This window comes from Lycium ferocissimum, chromosome 1, assembly GCF_029784015.1.
Source record: "Lycium ferocissimum isolate CSIRO_LF1 chromosome 1, AGI_CSIRO_Lferr_CH_V1, whole genome shotgun sequence".
NCBI classification, from domain to species: Eukaryota; Viridiplantae; Streptophyta; class Magnoliopsida; order Solanales; family Solanaceae; genus Lycium; species Lycium ferocissimum.
The window spans coordinates 25,568,366-25,596,364 of NC_081342.1; the positions used below are offsets into that span (position 1 = coordinate 25,568,366).

Sequence of the window (27,999 nt, forward strand, 5' to 3'; positions counted from 1 at the left end):
GCTTATATTAATCATCCATGTGTACCATGCGGCCCACACACGTGGCTTAGATGAATTAAAATTAGCCAAGCAGCGGGCGGGAGCCCACCATGCCACACGCTCAACATGGCCTTTAATTTCATGAATTCTCAACTTTTCATAATTCACTTTTAGCCCCAAATTTTTCTTAATATTTCATGCCAATAAAATCACAAGCAACTTATGTCTTTAAATAAAATCAAAGGTCGAAAGTCTCAACCTCGTAACCCGGAATAGTCTTGTCCTTACCTTATCATGGTTAACCCGGATTATCCCAATGTACAAAATACAGGATATAACACGAGAGGTCCCCAAAACCTTGTTGAGCTTGCTCGAGGGTGGCCCTTCGGGACTTCCACTGCTCATACTCCACCGCAATCGTGGTATGAGCCTCGGCAGCCTCCACATTCTTAAGGGCTTCTGCCAAGTCGGCCTCAGCCTGGGCCAATTTGTCCACCAATTCGGATCTCTCGACATCGAGGATTCTTTGAACTTGAGTAGCCGACTCGAGCTCGGCCTTCAGGAGGTCATTAGCCTCAGCTGTCTCTTCGAATTTGGTTTTGAGCTCGTCGCATATCCGGGCCCTATCCTCGGCTTTCTGCATGAATACCCTCAACTTGTCCTTGTACTCAGCATTCTCGGATTCAAGCAGCCGATGCCTCTCGGCCATGTTCACGGCATCAGTCTTGACCGAGTCAAGCTCTCTCACGGTTGAGAGATAGTGGCCTCGAGGTTCACCAAGCCTCGAAAAAAACGAGCATTATCTTGGCTAAGCCGACCTCGTCCGTCGGTGAGCCGCTCTTTTCGACCATTTCGGCCAACTCATCCTTTAACCGAAGATTTTCGCCTTCGCTACTTCGAGCTCGGGTTGAAGGTTGGACGGGCGGTACTCGGTTCAATTGATCCTCCTTCACTCGCAAAAGTGCGGAACTTCTCCGCTTCCCGACCTCGGGCATCCGGTCTTGCCCGGTCGTCAACCTCTTGCTGAGCACGGATGAAGGCCTCATTGACGAGCACCACACTCTGTGAAAGAAACGAGAAGTTAAACTTGGATAAACAAGAAGGTAAAATTCACATTGAATTATGGAAGGATAGGCTGATAAGCTTACTCGGTTGCCCGCGTGCATGCCCTCGTTAATGAGACTCTGCCAGTAGACTCCGGTCATCTTCCGCTTATCTGGGTCCGAGATGAGAGGCCTCAGATAGCTTGCAACTCCCACAGGACATGACAAAGAACTGCAGTCCTCGGGGACGGTAACCACGGCCGATCTTATCCTTCTAGTTTCCACACTCGGGGCCGGAAAGATACGCACCAGGCTATCTATTGAACCGCATATCGGTGGCCCAGCTAGCTGCCCTCGTGACTCGATGGATAGGGAGATGGCCGAAACCGGCAGCTTCCCCGGTTACAGGAGGAGTATCCGAGAACATATCATCAAAGTTATCCGACCTCGAAGCTGGAGTTGGGGAAACCGGAACAGCACCAGCAGCCTCGGTAGGAGCAGGTGCCTCGGATGTTGTAGCTGGGTCCCCAGTGGGTAGTGAGTCGAGATTCAAAGAGAGCCTCGGTCTCGGGGGACCGCTCGGCTCTTTGTTCGGCCTCGCGCCGAGTCAAGCCCGATCTTCTAGTCCTTGCGTAGGAGTCTCCTCCGACGAAGCAACGTCCGAAATGTCAACATATTCAATTAACCGAGTGAGTCAAAGAACTTCTTCCCCCACTCGTGTATGCGTAGCGGGAGCCGAAGCGTCCTTCCCCGGCTGAAGGAAATGGTGGAACGGAGGCTTCTTCCTCCGGAACAGACTCGACGGACGGAGCCACACCGACCTTTCGAATAATTAAATCGGGATTTGTTTCATCTCTTGGAGTCCGAACGACGCTCCTTGCCCTTTTTTTTGGTTTCTGCCCTTTGTCCGAGGGCTTTCTCCGCCTTTATTGGCAGCAGCAATGATGCGGGATGTCCCCACTGAATCAAATTCAGGTGCCGGCACAGCTGGCTGGCTGCTGGCTCCGGTCTTGGCTCCACCGAGCCCCTGGGTAAACCTGAGCATCGAAGAGGTTGTTAAAAAAAAAAAAAAAAGGGTAGAAGAGACGATATATTCCAGCTCAAGCGGAGCATTACCGTGGTTTTGAGCAACCCATCGGCCACGTGACAGGTTCCCCCACGTCCGTGCTTCATGGGTGTGTTGGCTGAGGAGTGCCCCGACCCATTCATTCATATTCCGGACGGCTGGAGGTATCCATGCTATGGCTGATATAAAGAAAGCGGAGAAGAAATCGTATTAATTCAAGGGAGCAAGTGTTTGACAAAGCATCAAAGGATAGTTAAAGGAAGAACTGAGGAACTTACGATTATCGTTCCACCTCTCCAGGAAGGGCATATAGTCGGCCGGAATAATGTTCGCGGTCCTCACCCGGACGTAGCGTCTAACCAACCTCGGTCTCTGTATTCGTCCATCTTCGAAAAGACCGGGTGTCGGCCTCGCTTGGCGAGCTTTATCACACCCTCTCGAAACAACCTCGGGGAGTACAAATGGATGAAGTGTGTCATCGAAAATTCCCTATTTATGTTGTTGGCCAACATCCGGAGCGGAGCCACGGTCCTCCGGATTATCGGACCAATTTGGGCCAAGGTCACGTTATATGGCCGCACATATCCAAAATAACGAGGTCAATCGGGGGGGTCGAGCTTCGAGTGTGAAGGCATAGGTGTAAACATACAAGAAGCCTTCCATGATCGGTGATGGACTCGTCAGGACCGGGGGCGAACACTTGCACCGGACGGTTATCCCATCCGCAATCAGCCCGGACCTGGTCGAGTTTATCCTCGGTAATGGACGAAGGATATCGCCTTACATCGAACCCCCTATCCGCAACCAGAGAAGGCTTCTCGACTTCAAATTCTTTGTTGTAGTTGGGTTTGGACGGTACTATGTCCAAGGTAGTAGGCTCAACAACGGTTTTTCCCTTGGGTTGTGAAGTTGGCTCGGCTCCTTTAGAAGAAACCGAGGGAACATCCTCGGAGGTGGTTTCAGTGTTGGCAGACATTTTGAAGATGTGGAAAAAGAGATTTGGTGAATTCGATGGGGGGAAGAAACAAGTTAAAAAATAAGAGAGGGAGAAGAAGCAGTTGAAAAAATTCAAAATGGCAAAGTGAGAAGAAACAAAGCAGCACTTTCAATCGAAAAACAGCAGAGGAAAGGTTGACAAAGTTAGTTTTCTTACAATCAATATAAGCAACAAGTTGAGGATGAAAACGGTTGAAATCGTTTTAAAATATGAGATGAAGATGATCAGAAGTGAAGAAGTGAGGAAGTGAAGAAGTAAAATGGTGAAATGAAGGGGTGCATGGCCTTATATAGGCGTGGTAACTGTAGCGGTTGCAGAGGTTGGCCGACCGGGGGATGCCACGTGTCTAACAATTAATAAGACGTGATTTGAAATGACGTGCGTTATGGCGGTTATCGAAGTTGGCCGTTCGGGATGAGACACGTGGCTGATGGTAGAGGGACGTGACATAACTGTTCCCGCCAAAATGAAAAGATAAGAACGAGCTTATGAAACCGCCGGGTTTGGTACTAAATCCCTTTCCGTTACTCACAGAAACTACGGTTCGGGAAGTGTGGGGTATACGTATACGGGGGGGGGATGTGTCAAGACCCGGTGAGACCGGGGAGGGGATAAGAAGAGACGGGCATAGTACGAGAGTATTTCCTTTGGATCGGTGGAATTGCACCGGTCGGCGGGCCGATCCGAGAAAAGTGAAGCAAATACTTTAGTCCGATATCTCGGGACCAAACTCCGCATCACGACTTGATCGTGTTCTCTCGTGACAAGGTTGATCGTGGCCGTTAGTCCGATTAATCGATTTAAGCATCACGCGTCAAGGCTGATGCATCACGTTGTCGGAAACAACGTGCGGGTGTCGAGCCGGATTTTACCAACCTTATCCTTTTAGGGTTTTTTATTCTAAAAAGGGTTTGTGAGGTTATATCTGTGCGCTCATAAAGCGAAAACTATAAATAGGCATCTCCTCACTTTTTGAAAGGCTGGTTTTTCACGGGCCTTGCATAAAACATAAAGCCCCTTTAGAATAAAAAACCCCTAAAAGGATAAGGAGTTTACGGCTTCGACACCGTCATACTGCTTGCATACAATGTGACGAACGGTCTTCGACGCGCTAGTAATTTTGTAATCGATTAACCTCGGACAAACGCCACGATCAACTCATCATGGAGAACCGACTAACTAGCGCCACGATCAACCTGGTCATGGAGAAACCTGGACCGTGATGCGGAGCTTGGTCCGGAGATACCCTGCAGGGGACTAAACTGCATTTGCTTCACTTTTCTCGGATAAATTGCGGTACCGGCGCAATTCCACAGTCCGAAGGAAATACTCGGCACTCATGCCTGTCTCTTCTTATCCCTTCTTATCCCCGGTCCCCGGTCTCACCGATCTTGCATACATCCGGTTTTTACCGTATACAATTTCTATCATTAAAAACAATTCTTCTTTATACAAAATATGATTAATCTTAGGATTTGACAATTAAAAATGAAAAAATAGATTCTATCCTATTTTCTTGCTTATAACACAATATTATTTAAATGTCAATTATGTTATTATTGTATAACATTCATTCGCTATATCAGCCAAAAAATTTCGGATTCAAAGATGCTGTCATGGAGAGATTTGTATATATGAAAAAATTTTGATGGATAATATTGTTGACATTGCAAAAAATGTTCCGTCAGTTCAATTCAACCATTGTCCGAAATGCTAACACAATTGGGCAATTTGCAAAATTGGCCTTCGCTTGAGGTGATCTTTAATTTTTGTCCTTCGCTAAAAGCCCCTTAATTCTGGATTCAAACTCCCGCTCAGTCAAAAATTTAAAAAAAAAAAAATCGCAAGTCACAAATTGAATTTGCAGGGCATAAATTGGACCCCCACTTATGCCTTAAGGCATAAGTTGAGTTGAATTTCAAACTCTACCTTAAGGCGGAAAAAAAAAAATGCTGGAATTTTGCCACGGTCTTAAAGCCTAATTTTGGATAAAAATTTACCTTTTAAGGCATAAGTTGAAGTCCCCAACTTATGCCTTGAAATCTCAGCCTCTACCCTGCGAATCCCAACTTATGCCTTGCGATTTTTATTTTTTTTTACTTAGCTTGAATTCGAACCTAAGACCTCTGGGTATTAAGCGAAGGGCAAATATTACAGAGCACGGACAAAATTAAAGACCACCCCAAAAGGCGGCCAGAACGCGCAAAAAAAAAAAAAGGAACACAATTGGCACAAGGCCCAACAATCGCCAGTAAAATCCAAAAGCAGAATTGGCAAAGGTCGACCAAAAATAGGAAAAGGACCGCCTTTTCTTTACAACTCCTCGAGTACTGAAAATTATCTACATCAACAAAGACACAAACCGGCAATTTTTCATCTATTGCTCTCCCCCAAAATTTTGTTTGTCAACCCTGCAATTAGTCAAACTGGCAGGATTTACAAGCTTTGAATAATAACCGCTGCTCGCTGCTCAATAAAGCAAACCACTTTCTTAGGCAATCAGTTGGATCACATGGATCTGCAGCTGGTGTAACTTCAGTGTTACTTCCAACAAGTTGCTCAAACCTAAGAGGAATTAGGCCAATTAAAGCAATACCAATGGAGAACTGGAGGTGGAGACCCATTCTTTTGGAGTCGCATTGGCAAAGTAATGCACATAAAGAGCTTCTTAATCTCTGAATCCTAACATCTTCATATCCAAAAGCTTTAACTCCAGACCTGGAAGAGATCATTTATATACAATGCCGGTTAGCATGAAATGAATAAAACAAAAACAAAATTCCAAGTAGAAACGCCACTTTAAAACATAATTACAAACAGAATTAAGAGATACCTATCAAAAAATAAATACAACTAAGAGATAAAACGTTTGAGGTCCATACTATAACTAGCCATCCATCCAAAGGTTCAAATTTATTTCATGGAAGGTCAAGGAAGTTGGTGACGACCAGCATCTACTCATTCACATACCTTACAAAGATGGTACCTAGATCTAAAATAATCATCAGCCAAATAATCAAGCGCCCTTAGAGAAAGTGACTTGTGCTATTCCAATTCTGTTGCCCATCAACTTCAATCCAAAAGCTGGTTGCGGAATCATGCATACACCAGGAAATTCAGATACCCAACTACTACATGAAATTTGATGGTTTCTATTGCTGATAAGAAATTGATAGTCTGTACCAGCTGCAAACGGAATTTGCTTATTTATCTCTATAGGCCTAGAAAACTTTTCCAAACTCCCCCTCAGAATTCCGACTCATTTTAAGCGGCGGCTAAAGCAATAAAAACCTTATTTTCTTGATACATCATATATAACAACATATTCTAAGCAAACTATCAACAGACATATCTTTTTAACTTTATAGTTTCATGTTAATGTCCATATTCATGCTTTAAAGCGTTCTCCATTGGCAACACCTAGACATAGAATAGCCCTAGTTTATGCAGATTCTGTCTACCAAATCAATGAAATAGTGAGTTCAGTGTCGGTCCAAAGGAGATCAGGCCAATAGATATGGCCATTAAAGCTCTTATCTGCAAAGTGTTATAGCATACAGACCACCAATGAGGAAACAGCTGGGAAACAATTTTGAGGCCGTTCGGTTCCCTGAGCAGAAGTACTTCGATCAATCAGAATACATAACTGCCAACATATATGTGCATGGATGGATGAACTGGTCAAAAGCTTTCGGGATGGCCAAACAAAAACTTATAACACAATGCCACTTATATTCTTGAACTAGTGACATTTGGCCAGTGCTAAGCCCGGGCCCAAGCCAATATTAAAAATTATATTTGTAGTTATTTTTTAATTTTCTTCTACTCTTACTCTTTTGTTTGTGTAACATCAATTCAGCATTTCTTAAAGACTTCTAAAATATTAAAATATAAAAAATTATTTGAAAGTTACAGAGGAACATTTTTATTATATTTTAGACTTTTTAAATAAAATTCAAATAACTGCATGCATGAGAGCCCTTTCATTTTCTATTTTACTGAAACTTTTAAAGATTATAATCTCTAATTATACAAATTGAGCTTTATCATATGTAACATTAGTTTCATTTGTTTTTTTAGTTGAACTCATATTAGCTAATCTATTTTTTTTGCAAAAAATAATAATAAATATTATGATATTCAAGTGGTGTCAAAAAAATTTATGCTACAAATATTATTGAAATATGATGAAATCAATTAAGTTAAATATGAAATTTTAAGTTAGATAATTACAAGTTTTGATACTAAAAAAAATTACTTTTTAGCATTCCTTCAAATTAAACAACACAATATATTTTATTTTGAAACTGACAACACAATATTTTTTGAAAAGTTCATGAAAATGATTTTTTTCTTACATTATAAACTTTCTTTTTCCTTCCAACAGAAAGTTAACCATTTTCCCTTAAATTATGTAGAACAATGATTATCCCAACAACAACAACAATAACATTCCCAATATATTCTCACGGGTGAAGTTTGGGAAGGGAGGAGTGTACGCAGACTTTATCCTTGCCTTGCAAGGATAGGGAGATTGTTTTCAAAAGACATTCAGCTCAACGGAAAACATTGATTATCCCATTCCGCAAAAGCATTTCAATATTAAAAAATGTCAAAAGTTTACTTTCTTTTAGACTTTTTTGTATTATTTTCATTTGGAGAGTTAAATGTAATTTTTCTATAACTATAATTTTTTCAAATATTTTCAAAATATATATATGAAACAAATACTTTATAGTTCGTCTTTCAATGTAGTCATTTACTATGTAAAATCTATGTTAAAAGAGTGCACACATAAAATTAGATTAATTAATTTTCGTACTTTGAAATCTTTTCTCAATTGAGACGGAAGGACTAAGATTTACATTTTTGATAACTTTTAAATTTAATAATATTATAAGTTATTTGTGTTTTTTTCAATTGAGAACTTATCCAAGTGAAATCTTTGTTGGTTACATGTGTTTGTGAGCATATGCACATTGCAACATTATTACTAAACACAAAATTCAATCAATTCTAAAAGTATGACATAAAATTATAATTAAAAATATAAAAGTATCTAACTGTACCCCCAGTTCCAAAGTACTTATCACGTTTTGCTTCTCGAGAGAATTTAACTAATCTTCGGAGCCAAATATTTAATTAGATTATATCAATATTTTAAAATTAAATTTAGATACTTTAAAATACGAAAAACACTATAAGTTGTAATTCTTCTCATATAAAAGTGGATTTCTCTTATTTAATAGTAGAGTAAAATTGCTCATAGTTTACATAAACTCCATTTGAGGTAATAAAGCACCAAATCTCCGTTAAAAAAATAAAAAGAATCAATTCATGTGCACAAAAAAAAAAAAAAGTTTGAAAAGTCTTACCACCAAGTATCACATGAATGGCTTAGTGATTTGTCCAATAGTCAAAGGAAAAAATTGTTTGCAACATCAAATAGAACAAAACCTTAAAGTACAAAAACTAAAATACCTAAAACGTCCACGTGACGACTACAAAAATTTGATGTTCTCCCTTATATATAGAGTAGTAATATGGAACTATTGAAGAACATCAGGATAGAGAGAAATATAATAATGGATTAGGATACCCCATAAAAAAGGCAATGACTTAGTTCACAACAATCTTACCTCACAATATGCTGCTTCAAAGATTCCAAAACAAAAATAAACATCTAAATGATCAGAAAATGGCAAAAACACAAGCATGCAGCTCAGGCCATCAAACAACAATCAAAACTGCAAATGGAGCTCCCTTTCAAATTTCCCCATTTATAACTTAAGCACTGTACGCAAGATAAATGCTGAAAATAATTTAACCATGTTTGGATAATTACCTTCCGAGTTGGCCAAGAAGAGTAGTAATAGCAGCAGCATTGTGCTCTGTTGAACAATATTCCAATAGATCCAATAGTGGGCAGGCAATGTTGTCAAACATCCAATCCCAGCTCTGCTTGAGAGTCAAAAGAGAAACAGCAGAATTAGGCAAAAACTTTGGCGGAATGAATTGAAAAGAAAGTAATCGGCTACCCCCCCACCCTCCCTTCCCGCCCACACCTTATTGCCCAATAGGATCCGAGCAATAGAATTATCCCAGATATTAAAAGGGAAAAGATTCTCCAAGAATATCCTCCGTTGAGAAAAGATCCAACAAAAGATGGAGTGAGCACTAAAGAAGATTCAAATAAACAATTTAGGAGTTAAAAAAATTAAGAATTTGGGTGGAGAAGTAGTAGGCATTAAAACTTCAATTTCTCCCATGTCTGCTTGACGAATCACTTAAGAGAATTTCACAACCACCATGCGACCTAGCCATTCATTGCAATATAGAAGTACACCTTGTTAGCCCAAATAAACCGCGACGAACTAAGTACAGAGAATAATTGTGTGAGAACTAACTGAAAGACATTAAAAGGGGAACAAATACTACTCCTATCCAATTAAATGGTGTAATTCCCAATAAGATTGACCTTAATTATTCCTAAATGAAATCCATTTGTATTTTCTTTCGCATTTTCCATCCTTCTGCAAATACAAAGTCCAGGATGTAAATGCACCATGCTAAGTTAATGTATTTGTACTATTTGTATCTCATTTTAGGTTAATAGGAATTAGAGTGGATTAAAACGTTCATGCCAAAAAGTTTTGACCTAAATGAATCAAATAACCTATAACTAATCTATGTAAATTAAATCATAAAAGAGTTAATCATCACCCATTACATGACAAGGCTTCTTTTTTGTTTTGTTGAGACTGTTACCATCCATTACATGACAAGACTAATTCCAAACAATTCTAAAAAAAAATTATAAGGTCTTCCAAACAATTCTAATAAAATCAGCAAAAACTAAAAGCAACAAATATATTGACCAAAGGGAATTATCCGTTCAACAAGTTAGGGGAACACAAGGGAATGGGATTTTTTGGGATTTGAGGTTCAGGAGGAATTACCAAGATTGGGAGGTGACTGAGCTTCAGAGATTGCTAGCTTTACTTCACAAGCAATGCGAGCCAGTCGACAGACACGATGCTTTGAGTTGGGAGTTGGGGAATAATAAAGTGTTCTCTGTCAAGTCCTTCTATGAGAAGCGTCTGGCTAGGGTGGAGGTTAGCTTTCCGTATGATTCGGTATGGATACCTAAGGTACCGAGGAAGGTGTGTTTCTTCTCGTGGCTAGCTACTAGAGGGGTGATTTTGACAGCGGAGAATCTTAGGAAACGCAAGGTTCTTTGCATAAGCTGGTGTTTTCTTTGTAAGGAGGCAGGTGAGGATGTGGATCATATTTTGCAACATTGTAAGGTAGCCATGAGGTTATGGTGGGATATCTTTAGAAGGTTTGACGTTTCCTGGGCTATGCCAAGATCTGTGGAGGAGTTGATGTTGAGCTGGAAGAGTGGAGCTAAGAGAAGAAGGCACAAGGCTCGGAATGTTACTCCTCTTGCTTTAATGTGGGTCATTTGGAAAGACAGAAATAGGAGAGCTTTTAAAGGGTGGAGATGAGCTTAGCTCAATTAAGGAGTAGTCTCCGATCCCTTATTTTCTTTTGGTGCACTCCATGCAGTTCCTGTTAGTTTAGAGGACTGGGTGTCTTTTGGAGAGAACCGTATTTTGTAGGTTCCCCTGTTTTGGTATACTTCTTGTATATGGCCAAGTTGGACTTCTTTTTTTTTTTTTTGATGAAGTAAGTGGTTGTATTGAAAAGCATCAAGTAGATGCAAGAAAGTTACAGAGAAAAACGTAGGTGATAACTCCAGAACACAAAAAAATAAGTAAGATCTGGGAGTTAAAACCTATAGCAAAAATCAAGGCTGTTAAGCCATTGAGAGGGAACTAATGAAATCTAAAAGGGAAATTGCATCATTTACAGGGGAAAGGTTGCTCCAGCTAAAAAGATACAGTAAGCTTTTAGATCTCAGGGAGCAGTTAGGAGTTGAAATCCCTTCATGACACCTGCTGTTTCTTTCCATCCAAATACACCAAAATATACAGGCTGGTACCATTTGCCAGATTTTCTCGATGGATCTATCCACTTTCCATAGGCTCCAACTAGCAACTGCTTCTTTAGGGTGAGTGGTGTTGACCAGCTAATACCAAAAACTGCACAATACATGGACCAAATGTTTGTTGCCACAGGGCAATGTAAGAACAAGTGATTCACTGTCTCATCTGTAAGGTGGCACATGAAGCATCTACTAGCTATCTGAATACCCCTCTTCTTGAGATTATCTTGAGTGAGAGTACCATTTAGAAGAGTTGTCCAAATGAAACATTTGACTTTTGGAGGGAGATTAGTCTTCCAGACCAGTTTCCAAGGCCAATGGTCAGTTAAAGCATTTGTCATGTTAAGTCTGCTGTAGCCTTCCTTGACTGTGTAGGATCCTTTGCTTGAACCATTCCATTTGAGACTGTCTGGGATGTGAGGATTTACTGAGCAACCTTCTAGCAGACTGTACAAATTAGTGAGCTCACCTAACTCCCAATCTTGCAAATTCCTTCTGAAGTTTAAGTCCCAAATGTTGCCTTCTCTATTGTTTGCGACTGTTGCATCCGGATCAGTAGCTATTAAGAAAAGCCTAGGATGAGACTCTTTCAATGGAAGATTGAGCAACCACCTGTCTTTCCAGAATTTAACCTTGTTACCATTCCCAATCCTGAAAGACACATCTAGGAAGAATTCATCCTTCAAATTGTTAATGTGTTTCCAAGGCCCCACTCCATGTGGAGCTCTGGTTTTCTTGGTGCACCAATTATCTTGTCTCCCATATTTGGCACTGACCACCTCTTTCCATAAAGTTGATGTTCCTTGGTTGAATCTCCACCACCATTTCAAAAGTAGACTCTTGCTGTGTTTGCTTAAATCTCTTATGCCCAATCCTCCTTGATCCTTAGGCAGTATCACTTTTTCCCATTTAACTAAATGAAATTTATGCTCCTCACTGTTCCCTTCCCAAAGAAAGTTTCTCCTCAGTTTATCCAGTTTACTCAACACCTCAGAAGGCATTGGTATAAGGGACATCATATATGTAGGGATCTTTGTCTAAAACGCTATTAATGAGTGTTAATCTTCCTCCCATGGATAAGTACTGCATTTTCCAGTTCCCTAGCCTTTTCTCCATCTTTTCTATAACTCCATTCCATACTTCTTCTGCTTTGAATTTTGCTCTAGAGGCAGACCTAGATAAGTTGTTGGAAAGGAGCCTATTTCACACGCCATTATATCTGCCAATTCATCCAGATTAGGCACTGCATTCACCGGATAAATCTTACTCTTCAACATATTGATATGGAGACCCGAGACGATTTCAAATAGCATGATAGTTAAGTTTAGATATTGCACTTGGATCTTTTCTGCCCCACAAAATATTAAAGTGTCATCTGCATAGAGCAGATGAGAGACACTGATAGACTGATTTGGCCTGCTTTCCACCTTGAACCCTTCAATCCAGTGATTGAGAATTGCTTTATCCAACATCTTACTCAGACCTTCCATTGCTAGTAAGAATAAGAAAGGGGAAAGAGGGTCCCCTTGTCTTATTCCTTTCGAGGGAAAAAAAAACCAACTGGTGCCCTGTTAACCAATATAGAGTACTTGACAGTGGTGAGGCTAAATTTAATCCATTTGATCCACCTGCTCCCAAATCCCATTTGACTCAATAAGGACAACAAATAGGACCAGTTAACTTTATCAAATGCCTTCTCCACATCCAGCTTGCACATCACCCCAGGGAGTCCACTTTTGAGCCTTCCATCAAGCAATTCATTGGCCATTAAGGAAGCATCCGTAATCTGTCTATTTTCAAGAAAGCATTTTGTTCCCCTGACACAAGCTTCCAGATCACTGTTTTAAGTCTTTCAGCTAATACTTTAGCCAGTATCTTGTAGACACCGCCGATCAGACTAATGGGCCTGAAGTCTTTGAGATTCGAGCTCCTTTCTTCTTAGGGATTAGAGTGATGAATGAGGCATTGCTGGATTTGACCATGTGACACTGCTGATGAAAATGATTGAGAGCTCCCATAATATCTGCTTTAATGAAATCCCATGTACTATGGTAAAAAGCCATTGTGTAACCATCTGGTCCTGGGCTTTTATCCGGGGCACAAGAAAAGATAGCAGCTTTAACCTCTTCTTCTTCAAAATTCCTCTCTAGCCAAATTTTCTCTGCTTGTGTTAAGAAGTTAAGGCTATCAAATCTTACTTCAGGTCTCCATTGCTCTTCTTCTGTGTACAGATCTTGATAAAACCTTAGAATTTCAGCTTTGATATCATCTTTATTATCACATACTTCATCCCCAATCAGCAGCTTGTCAATATGGTTAATCCTTCTCTGAGAGTTTGCTACTCTTTGAAAGAATTTGGTATTCCTATCCCCTTCTTTAAGCCATAAACATCTGGACTTTTGCCTCCAAGAGATCTCCTCAATTTTAGCTATTTCCTGCAACCTAAGTTTGAGATGAAGTGATCTCTCTTTTTCAACTTGTGTCATGTATCTGCCTTCTACTGATTGCTCTAGGATTGCTAAATCGTCTAGAAGTCTGCCCTTTTGAACTTCAGCATCCCAAAATTTTCTTTGTTCCAGCTAGTAATATCTTTCTTCAGGTTTCTGAGCTTCTGCATAAGAATGAAGTCCGGGCTGCCTCTAATAGAGTAACCTTGCCACCATTCTTTGATCTTCTCCAGAAAGCCTTCAACTTTTAGCCACATGTTCTCAAATTTGAAGTAAGATGGATTTGAGTCCCAATCTCCACACTCCAGAATAATTGGTCTATGATCTGAAAGAACCCTTGGAAGGGCTAACTGCTTTATAGCTCGAAAGTTGTCATTCCATTCAGGGGAAATTAGAAATCTATCTATTCTGGAAGCTTGAAGAGAATCTTCACCTCTGAACCAAGTGTATTTCGCACCTTGTAGAGGTAAGTCTATGATGCCCAAATCTTGTAGAGTGAAATTGAAGGTGTCCATTGCTCTTGATCTCCTTGTGCAATTGAATCTTTCACTTTCAAATCTACATACATTAAGATCACCTCCTATAACCCACTGTTCGTCCCACAAACCTCTTATTGCAGCTAATTCATCCCATAATAATTCCCTTTCAATATTGGAATGGGGACCATACACACCTGTAAAGCACCACCTAAATTCCTCTTGAGTGCTTTCTAGCATGCAAGAAATAGTATAACATCCTCTCTGAACCTCCCTAATTGACCATTGCCTTTTGTCCCACATAACTATAATTCCCCCACTTCTGCCCGAAGATTGTAGTTCAACCCATTCCACCCAATTGTTACCCCAATTTGCCTAATCCAGCTTATCGACCAATCTTCAATTTTTGTTTCTTGAAGACAAACAATATCGGCTTTCCATTTTTGGATTAGAGATTTCACAGTGGTTCTCCTACTTGTCTCGTTGAGACCCCGTACATTCCAACTTAGAACTTTGATCTTCATCTGGAGTTGGACTTGTAGTACCTGTCCCCCTCCTCTGTTCTTTTCCCATCTGAGTTCATGTCCCACTTGAGTCTACCCAATTCCAAGGATTGCCTTGTCTTCCCGGCTTCTTTTTCCCTTTTTCCTGAATCTGTTCTTGCCGTTTCTGATCCATTCGAAGAACCATGCCCAGTAATTCATGTTCAAAACCCACTGCGTTAACCCCAAAGACCTTGCATGCCCTCATTAAAACTCCTTTAGCCCATCTTGAGGTATCAATCACTGCTGGACTGTTGATCTGGAAAGAACCTCCTAATTGTTCGTTGTGCCATGGAAGAGAAAGAGTATCACATGAGGAGAGGTCAATATCTGTGCTACTTACTTGCTCTACTTCAAACTCAGGCAGGTATCTCGGGATTAACATGTGTGGAATTTCTGCTTCATCATCAGCTTCTGAGAAATCGCATGTAGAATCCAAGTGATGGATAATTGTTGCTTCTGAGGCTTCAATTTCCACTGACAGAGGGTCAAAATAGTTCGTATGTTTGAAAAGGCTAATCTTTTGTTGACAAGGATCGATAAGTGGTCCCCTGGCCTCCAATTAGTTTGAGGCTTTTCTTTTCTTTTGTGGCTTGGGCTTAGGGTTTGGGCCTCTTTTGTAATAAGATTGCCCAAGATGTTGGCCCAAATTAGCTGTTGCATTTTTATTCTGAATCTGAGGCCCAACTTTAGGTGGCACGTGCCCTTGCCAGATTTTTGAATTAAAGCTGCCATTGTGACTGGGTTTCTGGTTATTGACCAGCGGATAAACCAGAGTATTCACCGCTTGGCTTGTAGAGGCTTCCTCGATCCCTTTTCCGGCGTTTCCTTCCTTTCTTCTTTCTTCATTCCGGTGGTCGGAGATAATCTGAATGAGATGGTCCTCCAAGATTGAGATTTTGAACCTCAATTTCCCAATCTCCAAACTGACCTCTTTCGGTGTTTCTTGCAGATTATTTTCCACACAAATTCGAGCCCAAAAAAAGTGAGATCTGTCCTTTGTATCCTCATCTATCCCTATGAATCCGCCGCAAGCGTCACCAATAGACTTAAAGGATCTCATAGTCCAGCCGTTTAGAGGAGCCCAAAGGCTTTGATCCATTTTTTACCCGAATCCATCTTCACCGGCTCTAACCCAGATTCCGGAGTCCACCAGTCAAGCTTCAGATGTCTCCCATTCCAGAACCAGTCCCCTGCTTTGATTCTTGCTGCTTCTTGCCTAGATGGAAGCTCAAAGAGGAAGGTGTTGTGTGATATCGGGGAAACTCGAAGACCAGCGGTTACTTGCCATCTCTTGATGAACCAAGTTTGGATTGTGTCAGCTTTGGGACTTCGATTAAAGGGATCGTTGAAACATCCCACCAGGCATTTTGAGAGGAAGAGGCTGCTTTCATCCACTTCTCCAGAGTAGCAAGTTTGCTCTTTTTGTTGCAAAGGCCATGAAGAGATTCGGGCTGAGTTGAGGAAAGATTTTTTATGCATATCAGTGATCACTTTGAATTTCTTATTAGAGGCTTCTCCCAACCAATGTAAAATCTTCCCTGAAATATCTCCCCAGCCCCCATTGTAATAATTCTCTGGAATAATAATGCCTTTTCTTCTTTCCCCTGTGATTGTTTCGACTCTGAGATATCTACCATAGATGTTGAAATTTTGGTAGACCCTGTATACAAAAGTTTGAATCTTTCTTCCCCACCTTCTATAAAGGTTCCCCTGCCCTTTTGAGGCTTGCTGCAGTTGAGTGCATACCCATCTAAGATTTTCCTCATCTATCTTGATCTGACTAGTAAATCTGCGGCCTCGTTCTACCCATACGAACCATCTGTCCGAGCTCCCATAATCTTCATAAATTTCAAAAGATTTATCACCTGAGATGAAGAAGATCTTCTCTCCCATGACTGGAGACAAGATTTAGTTAGAAGAGAAGAGAAAAGTTAATTAAACAGTGGTCACAAAAGGTGAGAGACTGAGTGTTAGAAAGAAAGAGGGTCAAATTCCGACACAGGCACCGGAAAGAGGGCATTCTGCAAACCTAGAAAGTAGGAGAGAGAGTGTTTTGGGTTCCGTGCCTGAGAGCATTATTATCAATGAAACTTTTTACTTGATCAATTAAAAAAAATATTGACCAGAGGCAAACGGCAGGTATGAGACAACAGGTGGCAAAGCATGGAAGATCTTGTAGTGAATGGGCAAGAGGACGGGAAGGGAAGTTAGCGTGTTTGGTTGCGTGAGAGGAGGAAAGAGAGAAGCATGCAAGTAAAAGCAGCCTGTTATCCCCTGAGGGAATGGATAAATTTGAACCAAGAGAAGTTCATAATTCTGATGCCCTTCACTATCCAGTCATATCCTCTCAAAAAGAAAAACAAATATTGGATAAATGCCCGTTTTAATACTCTTGAAAACAAAGCCTCTAAGTTCCTCTCTGACACTCCATTCCTTATCTATATCTTGAGGTCTACCATTTTTATATCCAATTTATCATCTATATTCCTGGATTAAATGCAATAATTTACTGAACCTCAGAGCAGCTCTGGCAAACTACGTATTGAAGGAAAAATAAACACCGTCACAGAACCCTATATACCAATGTCAAACAAGATACAAACTCAAAATTCAATCTAAGGAGACCCCTTCAGCAGAAGATTCAACCGCATTTCGGACCTCATAAGGTTTTGTGGACAAAAAATGCTCGTCAAGGTTTGATCGTGATCTATGAAGCTAAGTCGCAAGTTGTTTGCTAAATACTTCCATATGAAAAAAGTGTAAGAGTAGCTTTAGCTTTTCTACAAATAAAATTTTAAAAACACTCTAAAGCAATTATAAAGAATTTTAAGACACCGTTTGTACAAGAGCTCTCTGCAAAAATTTAAATAACTAGGCTGCAGATTTGAACAAACTTGTACAGAAGATTCATCAAGCACTCATCATTTGAGCTACATACTGTTCATATTGTATATCCAGCAATAACAAATTAAGGCTTCAATGATTAATTTAATTGTTAAGCTACAGCGTTACTCCTTTACCATCTGCAACAATAAGTAACGGTGCGGTAATTACTTTTAAGAAATCAGCATCCACTACTGAATGAACAACGAACAGATTTTGGATCTCCCCTTACAAGTGGGGTTCCTAAATATGGATACTACAAAGAATGCATAAAAAAACATCCTAGTCATTTGAATAACATTTCTGCACACTTCTCCAAGCAATAAAAAGGACAGCACAAAGCAATACTATGTTTTTTCAACTAGATAAGGTAAAATAATTATATTAAAGAATTAACAACACAAAGAAGCCAGTAGTATGCGAGAGTACTTATCACTGCCTTGTGATAAGTTTTTTTTTTTTTCACTAATTATTGATAATGTATTGAGCCGGAACTTTTAAACTTATAAAAGAATGACACTGTGTCCTGCAACAGAGCAGTGTCATTCATTTAAAGAAAAAGAATGATCCGGAAAGAAATAACAGAGAAACAACAAAGAGGATAGAAGTACACAAGATTATAGAGTAAGGAAACAAAAAAAGAAATAATCATACCATGAAAATGATCCGGAAAGAAATAACAGAGAAACAACAAAGAGGATAGAAGTTCACAAGATTATAGAGTAAGGAAACAAAAAAAGAAATAATCATACCATGAAACCTGCAACAAGCTCCACCAGTGCAAGGGTATCAATCAACTGGCATGAATCCCCAGAAGTAACATAGGCCGACTGGACTAAATCTACACCATCTGAGGATTCCTCAGTTATCCTTCCATCAGATCTGATTCCACGTCTTGATGAGTTCAATGATTCCATCAAATCTGACCCCACAGCAGAGCAAGCATAATTCTTAAGACTATCCAAGAGTGAGGATGCAACAACATCCATGGTAGTTGCACCCTCTGAAAATGGGCACTTACAACCTGAACAAATCCTAGACAGAGACTCAAACGAAGATGGAACACAGGAAAGAGGACTAGGAGATGATCTATTCTTGTGAATAAGCATCACCAATGACTTCACGACAGTCATAGCTAAACCATACTCTTTGAAGGTAAAGTATTTAGAACCACATAGATAAGCAAATACATGAAGAATATTTAGAGCATCAGATCTCAGCATCCTTAAAATGTTGCAGGAAGCCTCACAAACAAAACCAACATGGTCAACTGCGGCACATACTGATGCTAGCAAAATGCCTCCAATTAGCAACAACTGAGTAGGAGCTCGTTGCTTGCACAAGCTTATACTACGACCATCCAAAATAAGATTGATTCCTGAATCGGATGCAAGCTTTGAATCAGAACTTACAGCATGCACCAGCAATTTACCATGCAAAAGAAAATCCTCCATAAGAGAAAGTACATCATACAAGTTGCAAGATTCCACAAATATCCTTCTCGTATCTTCAAGTGAGAGTTCTGCAAATATGGAAGATTAGGAATAGCTTAGAATATACAATGTAAAAGTTTCTGGGAAACATCTTACTAATGCAAATAAACAATAAGGCCAGGAACCTTTATATATATGCTGAGAAACAGTATTTATGAAAAGGACCAGGTCTCTCTCCCAATCGTCTCCAAAGGCTCTCGTTACAGTATCAGAAATGTGGAGTAGTAAGAGCGAAAGGAGGACACATGTCTTCTCCCTGAAAAGAGTGGCAAGAAAGAAGGTAAAATGTTAGCTCATGTTTCATTATCAACATGTATTCAAATTTGAAAACATTTGCTATGCTAATGAAGCATAGGAATAACACTTGAGGTAAACAAGGACAAGGACAAGACTAATGCACATAAACTAAGAACGTCATACACGCCTGAGAATGACAATTTGGCTCAAAGCATCTTAACTCATGCATACAGCTTAAAATATGTAAATACTCCAGATTGCAATAAGAAATAAGGCATCTAGAAGAGAAGCCAAACAGAATAGATTAAACGGACCAATCCAGGATAATTTATCAAAAAAATTATATAAACCTCCGTACATCATCATCACAACCTTGAACCTCCTAATTTCATTATTAACGAGTGATTCCCTTTCTATGTTGTAAATCATGTTGTAAGTCATCCTTTCTGATCACAATCAACATGTGCCAAAAGACCAAGTGCTTTTCAATTGTTACAAACAGGCACAGTGAAGGGGATAGCAGCTTGAGATTCACAGTGAGAGGGGCATACATATGGTTAGCTAATGCAGGGGATCAACATGTGTGTTGGCCTTGGAAAGAGACCTGGAAGGTAACTCCTTTCAAAGTGTCATGTCGTGTCTGGCTAGTAGCAAATAAGGCATGTCTCACCCATGAGAATTTACAAAGAAGAGGCTGGCAATTGAGCTCCAGGTGCTTTCTTTGTAAGGAAGCCCAGAAGACAATAGCCATCTGTTTTGCATTGTAGAGTAACTGATCAATTGTGGCAGTTGTTTTTGACCCTGGGGAATGTGAAATGGACAGTGACACAGAATACCTATGACCTGTTGAGATGCTTGAACATCGAAGAAAAGAATGTAAGGAACAAGATATGCTGAAAGGCCATCCCAGCTTGTATCTGGAAAGTTTGGAGAGAAAGGAATGCTAGGTGTTTTGATGGCAAACAAAACTATTTACAGAAGACTAAGCTTGAACATATTGTTTTTTCCATATCTGGTGTAAAGAAACTTTTTTGTAGTAGAATCAGCTATGTTGCTCGGACTCTTCAAAAATATCGATGGTTGTGTGTTGGACACTCCAAAGTTAGTGCATTGTTGGAGAATCCGACATGCGGCAACAGACGTGAAGAGTCCACACAAGTTAGAGAATCAGAGTCAATATTACAGATTTTGGATCCGCTCTAATTAGGATAGGATAGTAGGACTTACTGTTTTCTTTTGTAAATTTGGCTTCCAGCAGCACCAGCACAGATTTTTGTGCTGATGAATATACTGTTACCACTTTCAAGAAAAAGATTGCAGGCCGTCAAGTGGCATATATTTGAATATCTCACTCATGACCATTTGACCTTAGGCTAGATCTTTTTTCTCTTCTTTAATACGCGCAGGCCCTGGGCTAAATCGAACCTTCTAACACTTAGGATGTGTTTGGAAATTACTGTCCAATTACTAGGTTAGTAACAACACAGCTAGTAATTACAAATATTTGTTTGCATAGCGTAATTACAGAGCAATTCCCTGAGTCATGTTTGGTTGCACAAGTGTAATTACATAGTTAGATATTATTTAATTTAGAATAAATCTTTAAATAAAATAAAACTTTTCTAAATTAACAAGTAAATAAATTTTAATGTATGACAATTATGTGTGTACGAAATTACGAAATATTAAATATTATTTATTACTAGGTATTTAAAATACATATTTTTGACAAATATATTTAATAATTATAAACGGGTAACTAATACTATAGTAAGGAGTAACTGATTTCTTCCAGCTCATGTGAATATAATATAAATTGCATTTTTGAAAAAAAAAAGGATAGATATCAATTTAGAATGCGTTTCTCTATAATAAATATTTATATTAATGAATAGAAAACAAAGCTAGTAGAACACGAAATTGTTGTTAATAATTGTTCCTCGTATATTTAATTTGGAAGAGATAGAGGTAAATCCGAAATTGTTCGAATTGTGTAATCATCAAATACTGACATTGGTAAGCGACCCAAGAGTATAAAACGAATAATATATTTGATATGTCACCTTGTAATTACACCATATAATTACCAGCAATTCTGACATCCCTTGAGAATGGAGGAGCGTAATTACTCCCCCAATAAAACCTAATTCCATGCGGAGCAAGTAATTACTTGGCCAGATATATGACCAGCCCAATAATGTGTAACACCCAAACCAATTACAAGGTGGCTTCCCAAACAGGCTCTTATAAACATATGAAAGTAAAAAAGCATTGAGATGATTATGTCATATTGATATATCAAGAACAAAGTATAGATAAACATCCCTGATAAAAAAACATAGTATAGATGGACATGATTTTGCTATGTCCAATGCAAAGTAAGCATGAAACCTAACTAACAAGCATGAAACCTGACTAACAATTGAATAGATAGCTTACTTGTTTGAAATTTCTTCAAGATTCAAAAGAGTCACCAAAATACTCCCAAGAGAAGTATCTGCTGATGCAGAGCATTGAGCAAGACACCTGCTGGTAGCACGGTAAACACTTGAAATGCTATTCTCTTCATTGTCATTTGAAAAGATGACACAATACTTGACAAAACCATCCCATAATGACACCACTCTCCTTTCCAGTGAAATCTGCAAACCCTCACTTGCAGGAGCAGCCAAACCTGATTTGCACAATGCTCCCGATGCATCTGCATAGGAACTGCAAGATAACTTGGAAGCGGCACCAAGGCTTAATCTCTTAGCTGAATCAACATGATCTTTTTTCTCGGGTAATGATGAATTTTTTGGAGGATCAAAGGTACGGTGTTTTAACTGGTTAGAATTAATTTCCACATTGATAACATCAAAATTTCCTGATGAAGCCAGAGTCCCCATTGCATTTGAGAATCCCTCATATAAAGGTGTGTTAATCGATTCAAGTGCCACACTGCTACGGTACTGAATCTCAGGAAGTGTAGGCGATAAAGGCATTTCAATTGCTAGACGATAAGACTCTTCATCATTATCGTTATCCAAATTGAGAAGTTTTATATAATCACCACCGACAAGTTCATCAATATCTCCCAGATCATCATCTTTCCCATCCTTCCAATCCTGGGCAGTTTGTGGAAGGTTATAGAACATTGGAGATGCATGTGCGCAAACATCAGGTATGACACCAGAACTGTTTAAAGGCTGCATGCCTAGTTCACGGGATTTTCTTCTCTTCTTGTGAGATCTTAAATGCTCGCTGCACATATCATGCTGCATGCCGGCTACCAAATGCTTTTCCTCATCATGATGTCCATCTGTTCTACTATTCAACATACCATCATGCAGAGAGGTTTTCTGTGCCAGCTGTCTTTGCCTTTTGTTACCCTCGGAATTTAAGTTTCCATTATATTCAACGTCATCAATAGATCTCCTCATCCTCTTATGATGTGAGGCTCTCCTCTCAGTAGAAATACAACTGATAGGACTCTTGATATTACTTTCAGCAATTGCTACAACATTCTCATTGTACTTTTTTCTTGCATCTCCAGACAAACTGGATATGGTCGGTTCTAAGTCCAATTTTCCTTCAGCTGATAAAGCTGATGTTGTGATGGAAGCACATCTTTCCTGTGAGCCCACCAATAGCCTATCAGAAAAAGATGTCGAACTGGAATTCATGGCAGAACTCTGTAACGCTTTCTTATTGGAACCTCTAAGCAAAGGCTCCAATTTAGAGTTAATACCTGATATTGATCCAGGGTTGTTCCCTCCACATACAGGAAGCGAAGGTACACTACAATTTATCTTTTGCTTGGATGGATCAGACACAACAGCACCTAACTGCACAGGATCATTTCCAAGATGACAGTGCATATCACAAGCTTCAAAACCAGAATAATTGCTTTTCAGGTTGAAGCTGCAAACCTGCACAAGCAGGAACATCACATTATCAACAAGAAACCATTGAACCACAGATTGCATCAATTTAATTAAAGGAATTAAAGGGAAAAGGGAATAAACAAACCAACATAAATTAAATGGATATTTATGTGAAAATGGAGCAGGTATAAACAACTGAGCTCTTTCTGAATATATCATATACTATTTTCAAAATTCTGCGGAACATTCCCCAAGAGTGTGCATGATGCCAAAAATAGTCAAAAGAACAATGTTAATGAAGTTCAACAAATTCTTGAAAATGTTAAGCTTATTGTTTAAACAGTCACAATTTCTGTTCCTACCAACTCCGGTTCTGGTAGAAAATTTCCAAATAAAAGACATACTTCCCCAAGGTTTCTTGAGAAAAACTTGATCAAAAACACCTTCTTACTACGTAAGAGCTTTAACTATACCAAGCACGAGAGAAACAAACCTTTTCCAGGTCATGCCCATCACCTTGAGAGAAGCAACCATCCAATATATTTAGACGTCTTGAGAAGTGAACAAACTCCTGCTTTAAGCTAAGTAGATTTTGCTGTAGTATATAATTACGGGTATTTTCAAACTTGGCTACTTCTTTGGCATGCTTTACCAGCTTCTTTTCAAACTTCAATTGCTTCTTCAACAGCTTACCTTTAGCAGTTTCAACATGTAAATTACTATCATATGCACGAAGAGGACAAGCAACAAAAGACCTTGCAGAAACTAGCTTTTCAATTTCCTTCTGCAGTTCATCAGCCTTTTTTCTGTAATTTTCAACCTCTTCAGAAAGCTGATCAGCACGATCTTTTTCTTCTGATGCCTTCTTTTTATATGCTTCTGCAGCCTTTCTTTGCTTCTTCTTTTTTTTCATCGCTGATTTAACACGCTTTTTCTCAACCAGCACCTCTTGTTCCATTTCCTGGATCCTTTTTTGGGCTGCACCAGAATTCAGAGTTACATCTACCATGGTAACATCTCTCTCCACTGCACCTGGACCAAGCTCAGATGATAATTGAGCAGTTCCAAGAGTTGTCCCTTCACGAGGTACGGTGTTAACCATTTTACCAGATGACATGAGTTCACTTATCTCTTTCTTTAAATTATCAATCTCTCGTCTATCCTGTTCCAGCTGCCGATATAGATCAGTAGCACGACTTTTTTCATCCATGGCAATCTTGTGGTTGGTTTCTGCAATCTTTTTTTGGTCAGCAGCCTTCATCACTGCTGCATCTGCACGTTTTCTCTCTTTAGATGTGTTTTCTCTTTCTGCCTCAAGCTTCTTCTTAGCATCTTCAAACTCCAAAGTCACCGAAGCTAACTTTGATTTCAGTTGATCAGCTTCTTTCTTCAGATTTTCCAAATTAAGTCTATTTCCTTCGGCTCTTTTCCTTTCAACATCAGCAAGTCTCCTCTCTTCAACAGCCCTTGTTTTCTCAGCCTTCCATTTTGTCCTCAAGTCATCCGCCTTTTTCCTCTCCAAGTCAGCCTTCTTTTTCTCCGAATCTGCTCTCAATCGTTCTTTCTCAAGAAGCTCGTTGAGCTCATTTACCTTTGTTTCCCTCTGAGAGAGATGCTCCTTAAGCTCTGTAATTTCTCTACCTCCATCATTTTTCTTCAAGGAAAGAATCTCATTCTTCAACCGAGCAACTTCACTCTCTAAAGAAACCCTTAAAGCAGATTCCTTTACCTTTTCCTCCTTTTCATTATTTGCCCTAAGTTTCTCATCATCAACAGCTGGACAAAAGACAGCAGCAAAGCAATGTGTGTCAGTGACAAGAAACAAAACAGACGATCAAAGAATGTAAGTGTCTAACAATACAATATTCTCACTACACACCAAGTTGCTATGACACCAATAAATACACCAAGTGTTTAAATTTCTAGGCACTTTCTTAATCATCAAGCAGACTGGTATAGTCAAAGTATTACTAGCATTTTCTTAGCCTGGTATGGTCTTAATTTGCAGTGCTTTACTTGTTTTTCCTCTTAATTTACGAATTTGTCAATCCTTCTAGTTGTAAGTTAATACACAAAAATGCCATTTCAGTAAGTATACCTTTGGTGAGAGACAAATTTTCGGATTGCATTTTTTTGACTTGTTGTTCATAAATGGAGAGACCTTTACGAAGAGCATTTCTTCGCTCTTCAAGCTTGGTGTAGCCCTCTTTCAATTTAATGTACTTGTCTTCCCACTGCAATGCAAAGCCAAATCCAAAAATCAGCCAACAGAAGAAGAAGAAGCAATCAATTATAGAAACAAGTGAATAAACTTACAGTAATACAGCAGGGATTATTAGTAAGTTGATCGTGTTTAATCATTACATCATCCGCCATTGATGTTTCTTCATACATATGGAACTACTAGCACTAGGGCTCACATTCGCTAAACCCCCGGCTAAACCCTATTTTCGAATTCTTAAACAGTTAAAGTTAAGCACCGGATGGATACGGGCAAATCAAGTGGAGACTAAACCAGGTTTTGTGAAGTCGGTTCGGGTTTCATCATTCACGCAGACGCAGTGGATGTTAAACCGGGTCCGCCGCCTATCACTCAGGGTTGCTCAACTCAAATATGACTATGAAAATATTACTGCTACTCACTCCGGTGTCTCCTTAGCCAAAGAAAACTTATGTCATAATACCTTACGAAATTTAAAGACATAAATGAGTTCGCCTTTTTTTTTTTTTTCTCTTTTTACCCTTAGATAAAAATTAATAAGTTAAAGTAACAATTAAATGATATTAGAAGAGTTACATAATAACTTGATATTATTAGATTTTTAATATTAAAAGATCTACTACTTATATATGCTTTAATCAAGAAGATAAAATAATATAGGAGTAATTTGATAAATTTCACATTACATTATTAATTTTTTAATATGCATATTTTAGTTAAGGTGACACTTATTAAAGGGACAGGGGGTATGAACTATGCAGAGATTTTTTCTTTTTTTTTTTTGAAATATTAGTTACCTGCCGTGTGATTTAAAATATTAGGTACATATCTCTTCTTTTTATGTATTTGCAAAAAAAAATGAAGCTTATAAATGATTGATATTTTAATAATTAATTTTATTTATTATTACTATATTTTGAAAAAGAAAAAGAAAGAGAAATCACTTCTTTTATTGTAGCAAAAATATGACATCTGATCCATATATATGTTTTGCTTTGTTTAGAGACGCAAAGGCCATATTTATTTTTGTCACGCCACAAATCAGGGTCGTGCGGGCACCTACCCAATCCCACCTAATAGGCAAACTCTTTTCCCAAAAACAACACAAATTAAGATGAAGAATAAACAACACAACACGAACCCATTTTCCATTATCAATAAATCGAAGTGATACAAGAATACTTATACAACCATTTTCCAAAATCGAATCTAGACTAGTACAAGAGCTTCTAAGGTACAACTGGAATAAATAAAATACAATGGAGCACAACCTCTGTTATGGAATAGAATTAACAGAAGTCTCCAAGAAAGCCTCGAAGAATCCTCGGAAGCTACTAATCCACGAACTCAACTTGTAACAACTCTACACCCTGAAAAAGGTGTAGCAAGAGTAGTATCAACACAACACTCGTACTGGTAAGTATCATAGGCCGACAATGATTAGAAGATCACAATAACAATAGCAAACAACAGATAGGTATGGTAGGCAATAACTCAGTCAATCTACAAAATCCATACAGGGAAGGGGTTCTCCACAAAGATACAATACAACATTCAAGCCTAGATATGAACTTCTACTGCACAATCCACTAACCATACAGTACAAGTCAAGATTCACCCGAAAACTACCTAAGCCTTCAATAGAAATAACCATACCAAGACCAATTAAAGAACAAGTTCACACCTACTACTCAAGATATGACTACCCTCAAAAGTATTCTTTTCCACCTCAATTAACATGATAAATAGTCCAACTTGCACTACAAGAATATATAACATTTAACTCAGGGTTCAATTCTCAAGTACGGGGTCGAACAATACCACCAAACACAATCCAGGAATAGCATCACAAGTACAGAAATACCAAGTCCAAATCCAACAAGTATGAATACGTGAATATGAATGCAAATGCAATGCAATGATACACACACGCTCCAGGCGGAAAAACCTCCACGTCTCGATAGTCATGACCTATGGGGACCCACGAAGTCCATGTACCTGCTGCGGCGTATAGCTGTTACGACCCAATTTGGCTAAGTCGTGCGGGCACTTACCTTTCCCACCTCGGTAAGCGAACCCTCAACCCAACGATAATAAAAACGTAATAAATAACTAAATAAGCGGAAGAGAATAAATCACGTAAGTCTGACAATAATAAAATAGAAAAAGTGCGAAAATACACCCAGGGTCTGGTCTAATCCATACAAGAGCATCTAGCTAGAAATATACAAGTCTGGAAATATAATAATACATCAAATCTGCATATGTCTTAGAATGGAAAGTAAGACATAAATAAGAGGAGTCTTCAAGGCAGCGAACGTCTCGTGCTCACCCTGTAAACTCTAAGCTGTACTGATAGCGACTATCAGCCACGGGAGACGGAAGCAGATCCAACCTGGAACTCTGCATTCATAAAAGAATGCAGCAAGTGCAGGTCAGTACAAAACCACAGTACTGGTAGGTATCATAGGCCGACTAAGTATAGCTAACATAATTCAGACAATCAAGTAAGATAAGAAGATAAATCAATAAGTATAAGTCAACCACAAACAGATCTAAGTACACGTCATCACCTAGGTGAAAGCATTTAAACACAAGTGTGTCAAGTCTCAATATATCCAATCCGAACCTAACAACACAATAAATCACCAGATCATCACAATATAAGCCATAATGCAATGCATTGCAATAATGTATGAACGTAAATGCAATGCAATGCCATGTACACATATACTCTG

At 39.1% G+C, this 27,999-nt stretch overlaps 1 protein-coding gene across 5 annotated transcripts; it reads right to left on the reverse strand.

Annotated features, from left to right (window-relative positions):
• Positions 1 to 5,304: 5,304 nt before the first annotated feature.
• LOC132053160 (uncharacterized) lies at positions 5,305 to 25,708 on the reverse strand. 5 transcript variants are annotated; one of them, XM_059445085.1, is made up of 9 exons: positions 25,357 to 25,708; positions 25,139 to 25,274; positions 23,534 to 24,816; positions 22,905 to 23,085; positions 19,947 to 20,028; positions 19,063 to 19,193; positions 18,197 to 18,966; positions 8,931 to 9,043; positions 5,305 to 5,803 (listed from the first exon to the last, which is right to left on the reverse strand). In XM_059445085.1, exons 1-9 carry the CDS (start codon positions 25,432 to 25,434, stop codon positions 5,503 to 5,505), a joined length of 3,075 nt encoding a protein of 1,024 aa, XP_059301068.1. In that variant the 5' UTR covers positions 25,435 to 25,708; the 3' UTR covers positions 5,305 to 5,502. The 5 variants fall into 5 exon arrangements, with proteins under 5 accessions (XP_059301068.1, XP_059301061.1, XP_059301033.1 ...); XM_059445078.1 differs by having other exon boundaries at positions 19,845 to 20,028; XM_059445050.1 differs by lacking the exon at positions 19,947 to 20,028 and having other exon boundaries at positions 21,614 to 23,085.
• Between the last annotated feature and the right edge of the window lie 2,291 nt (positions 25,709 to 27,999).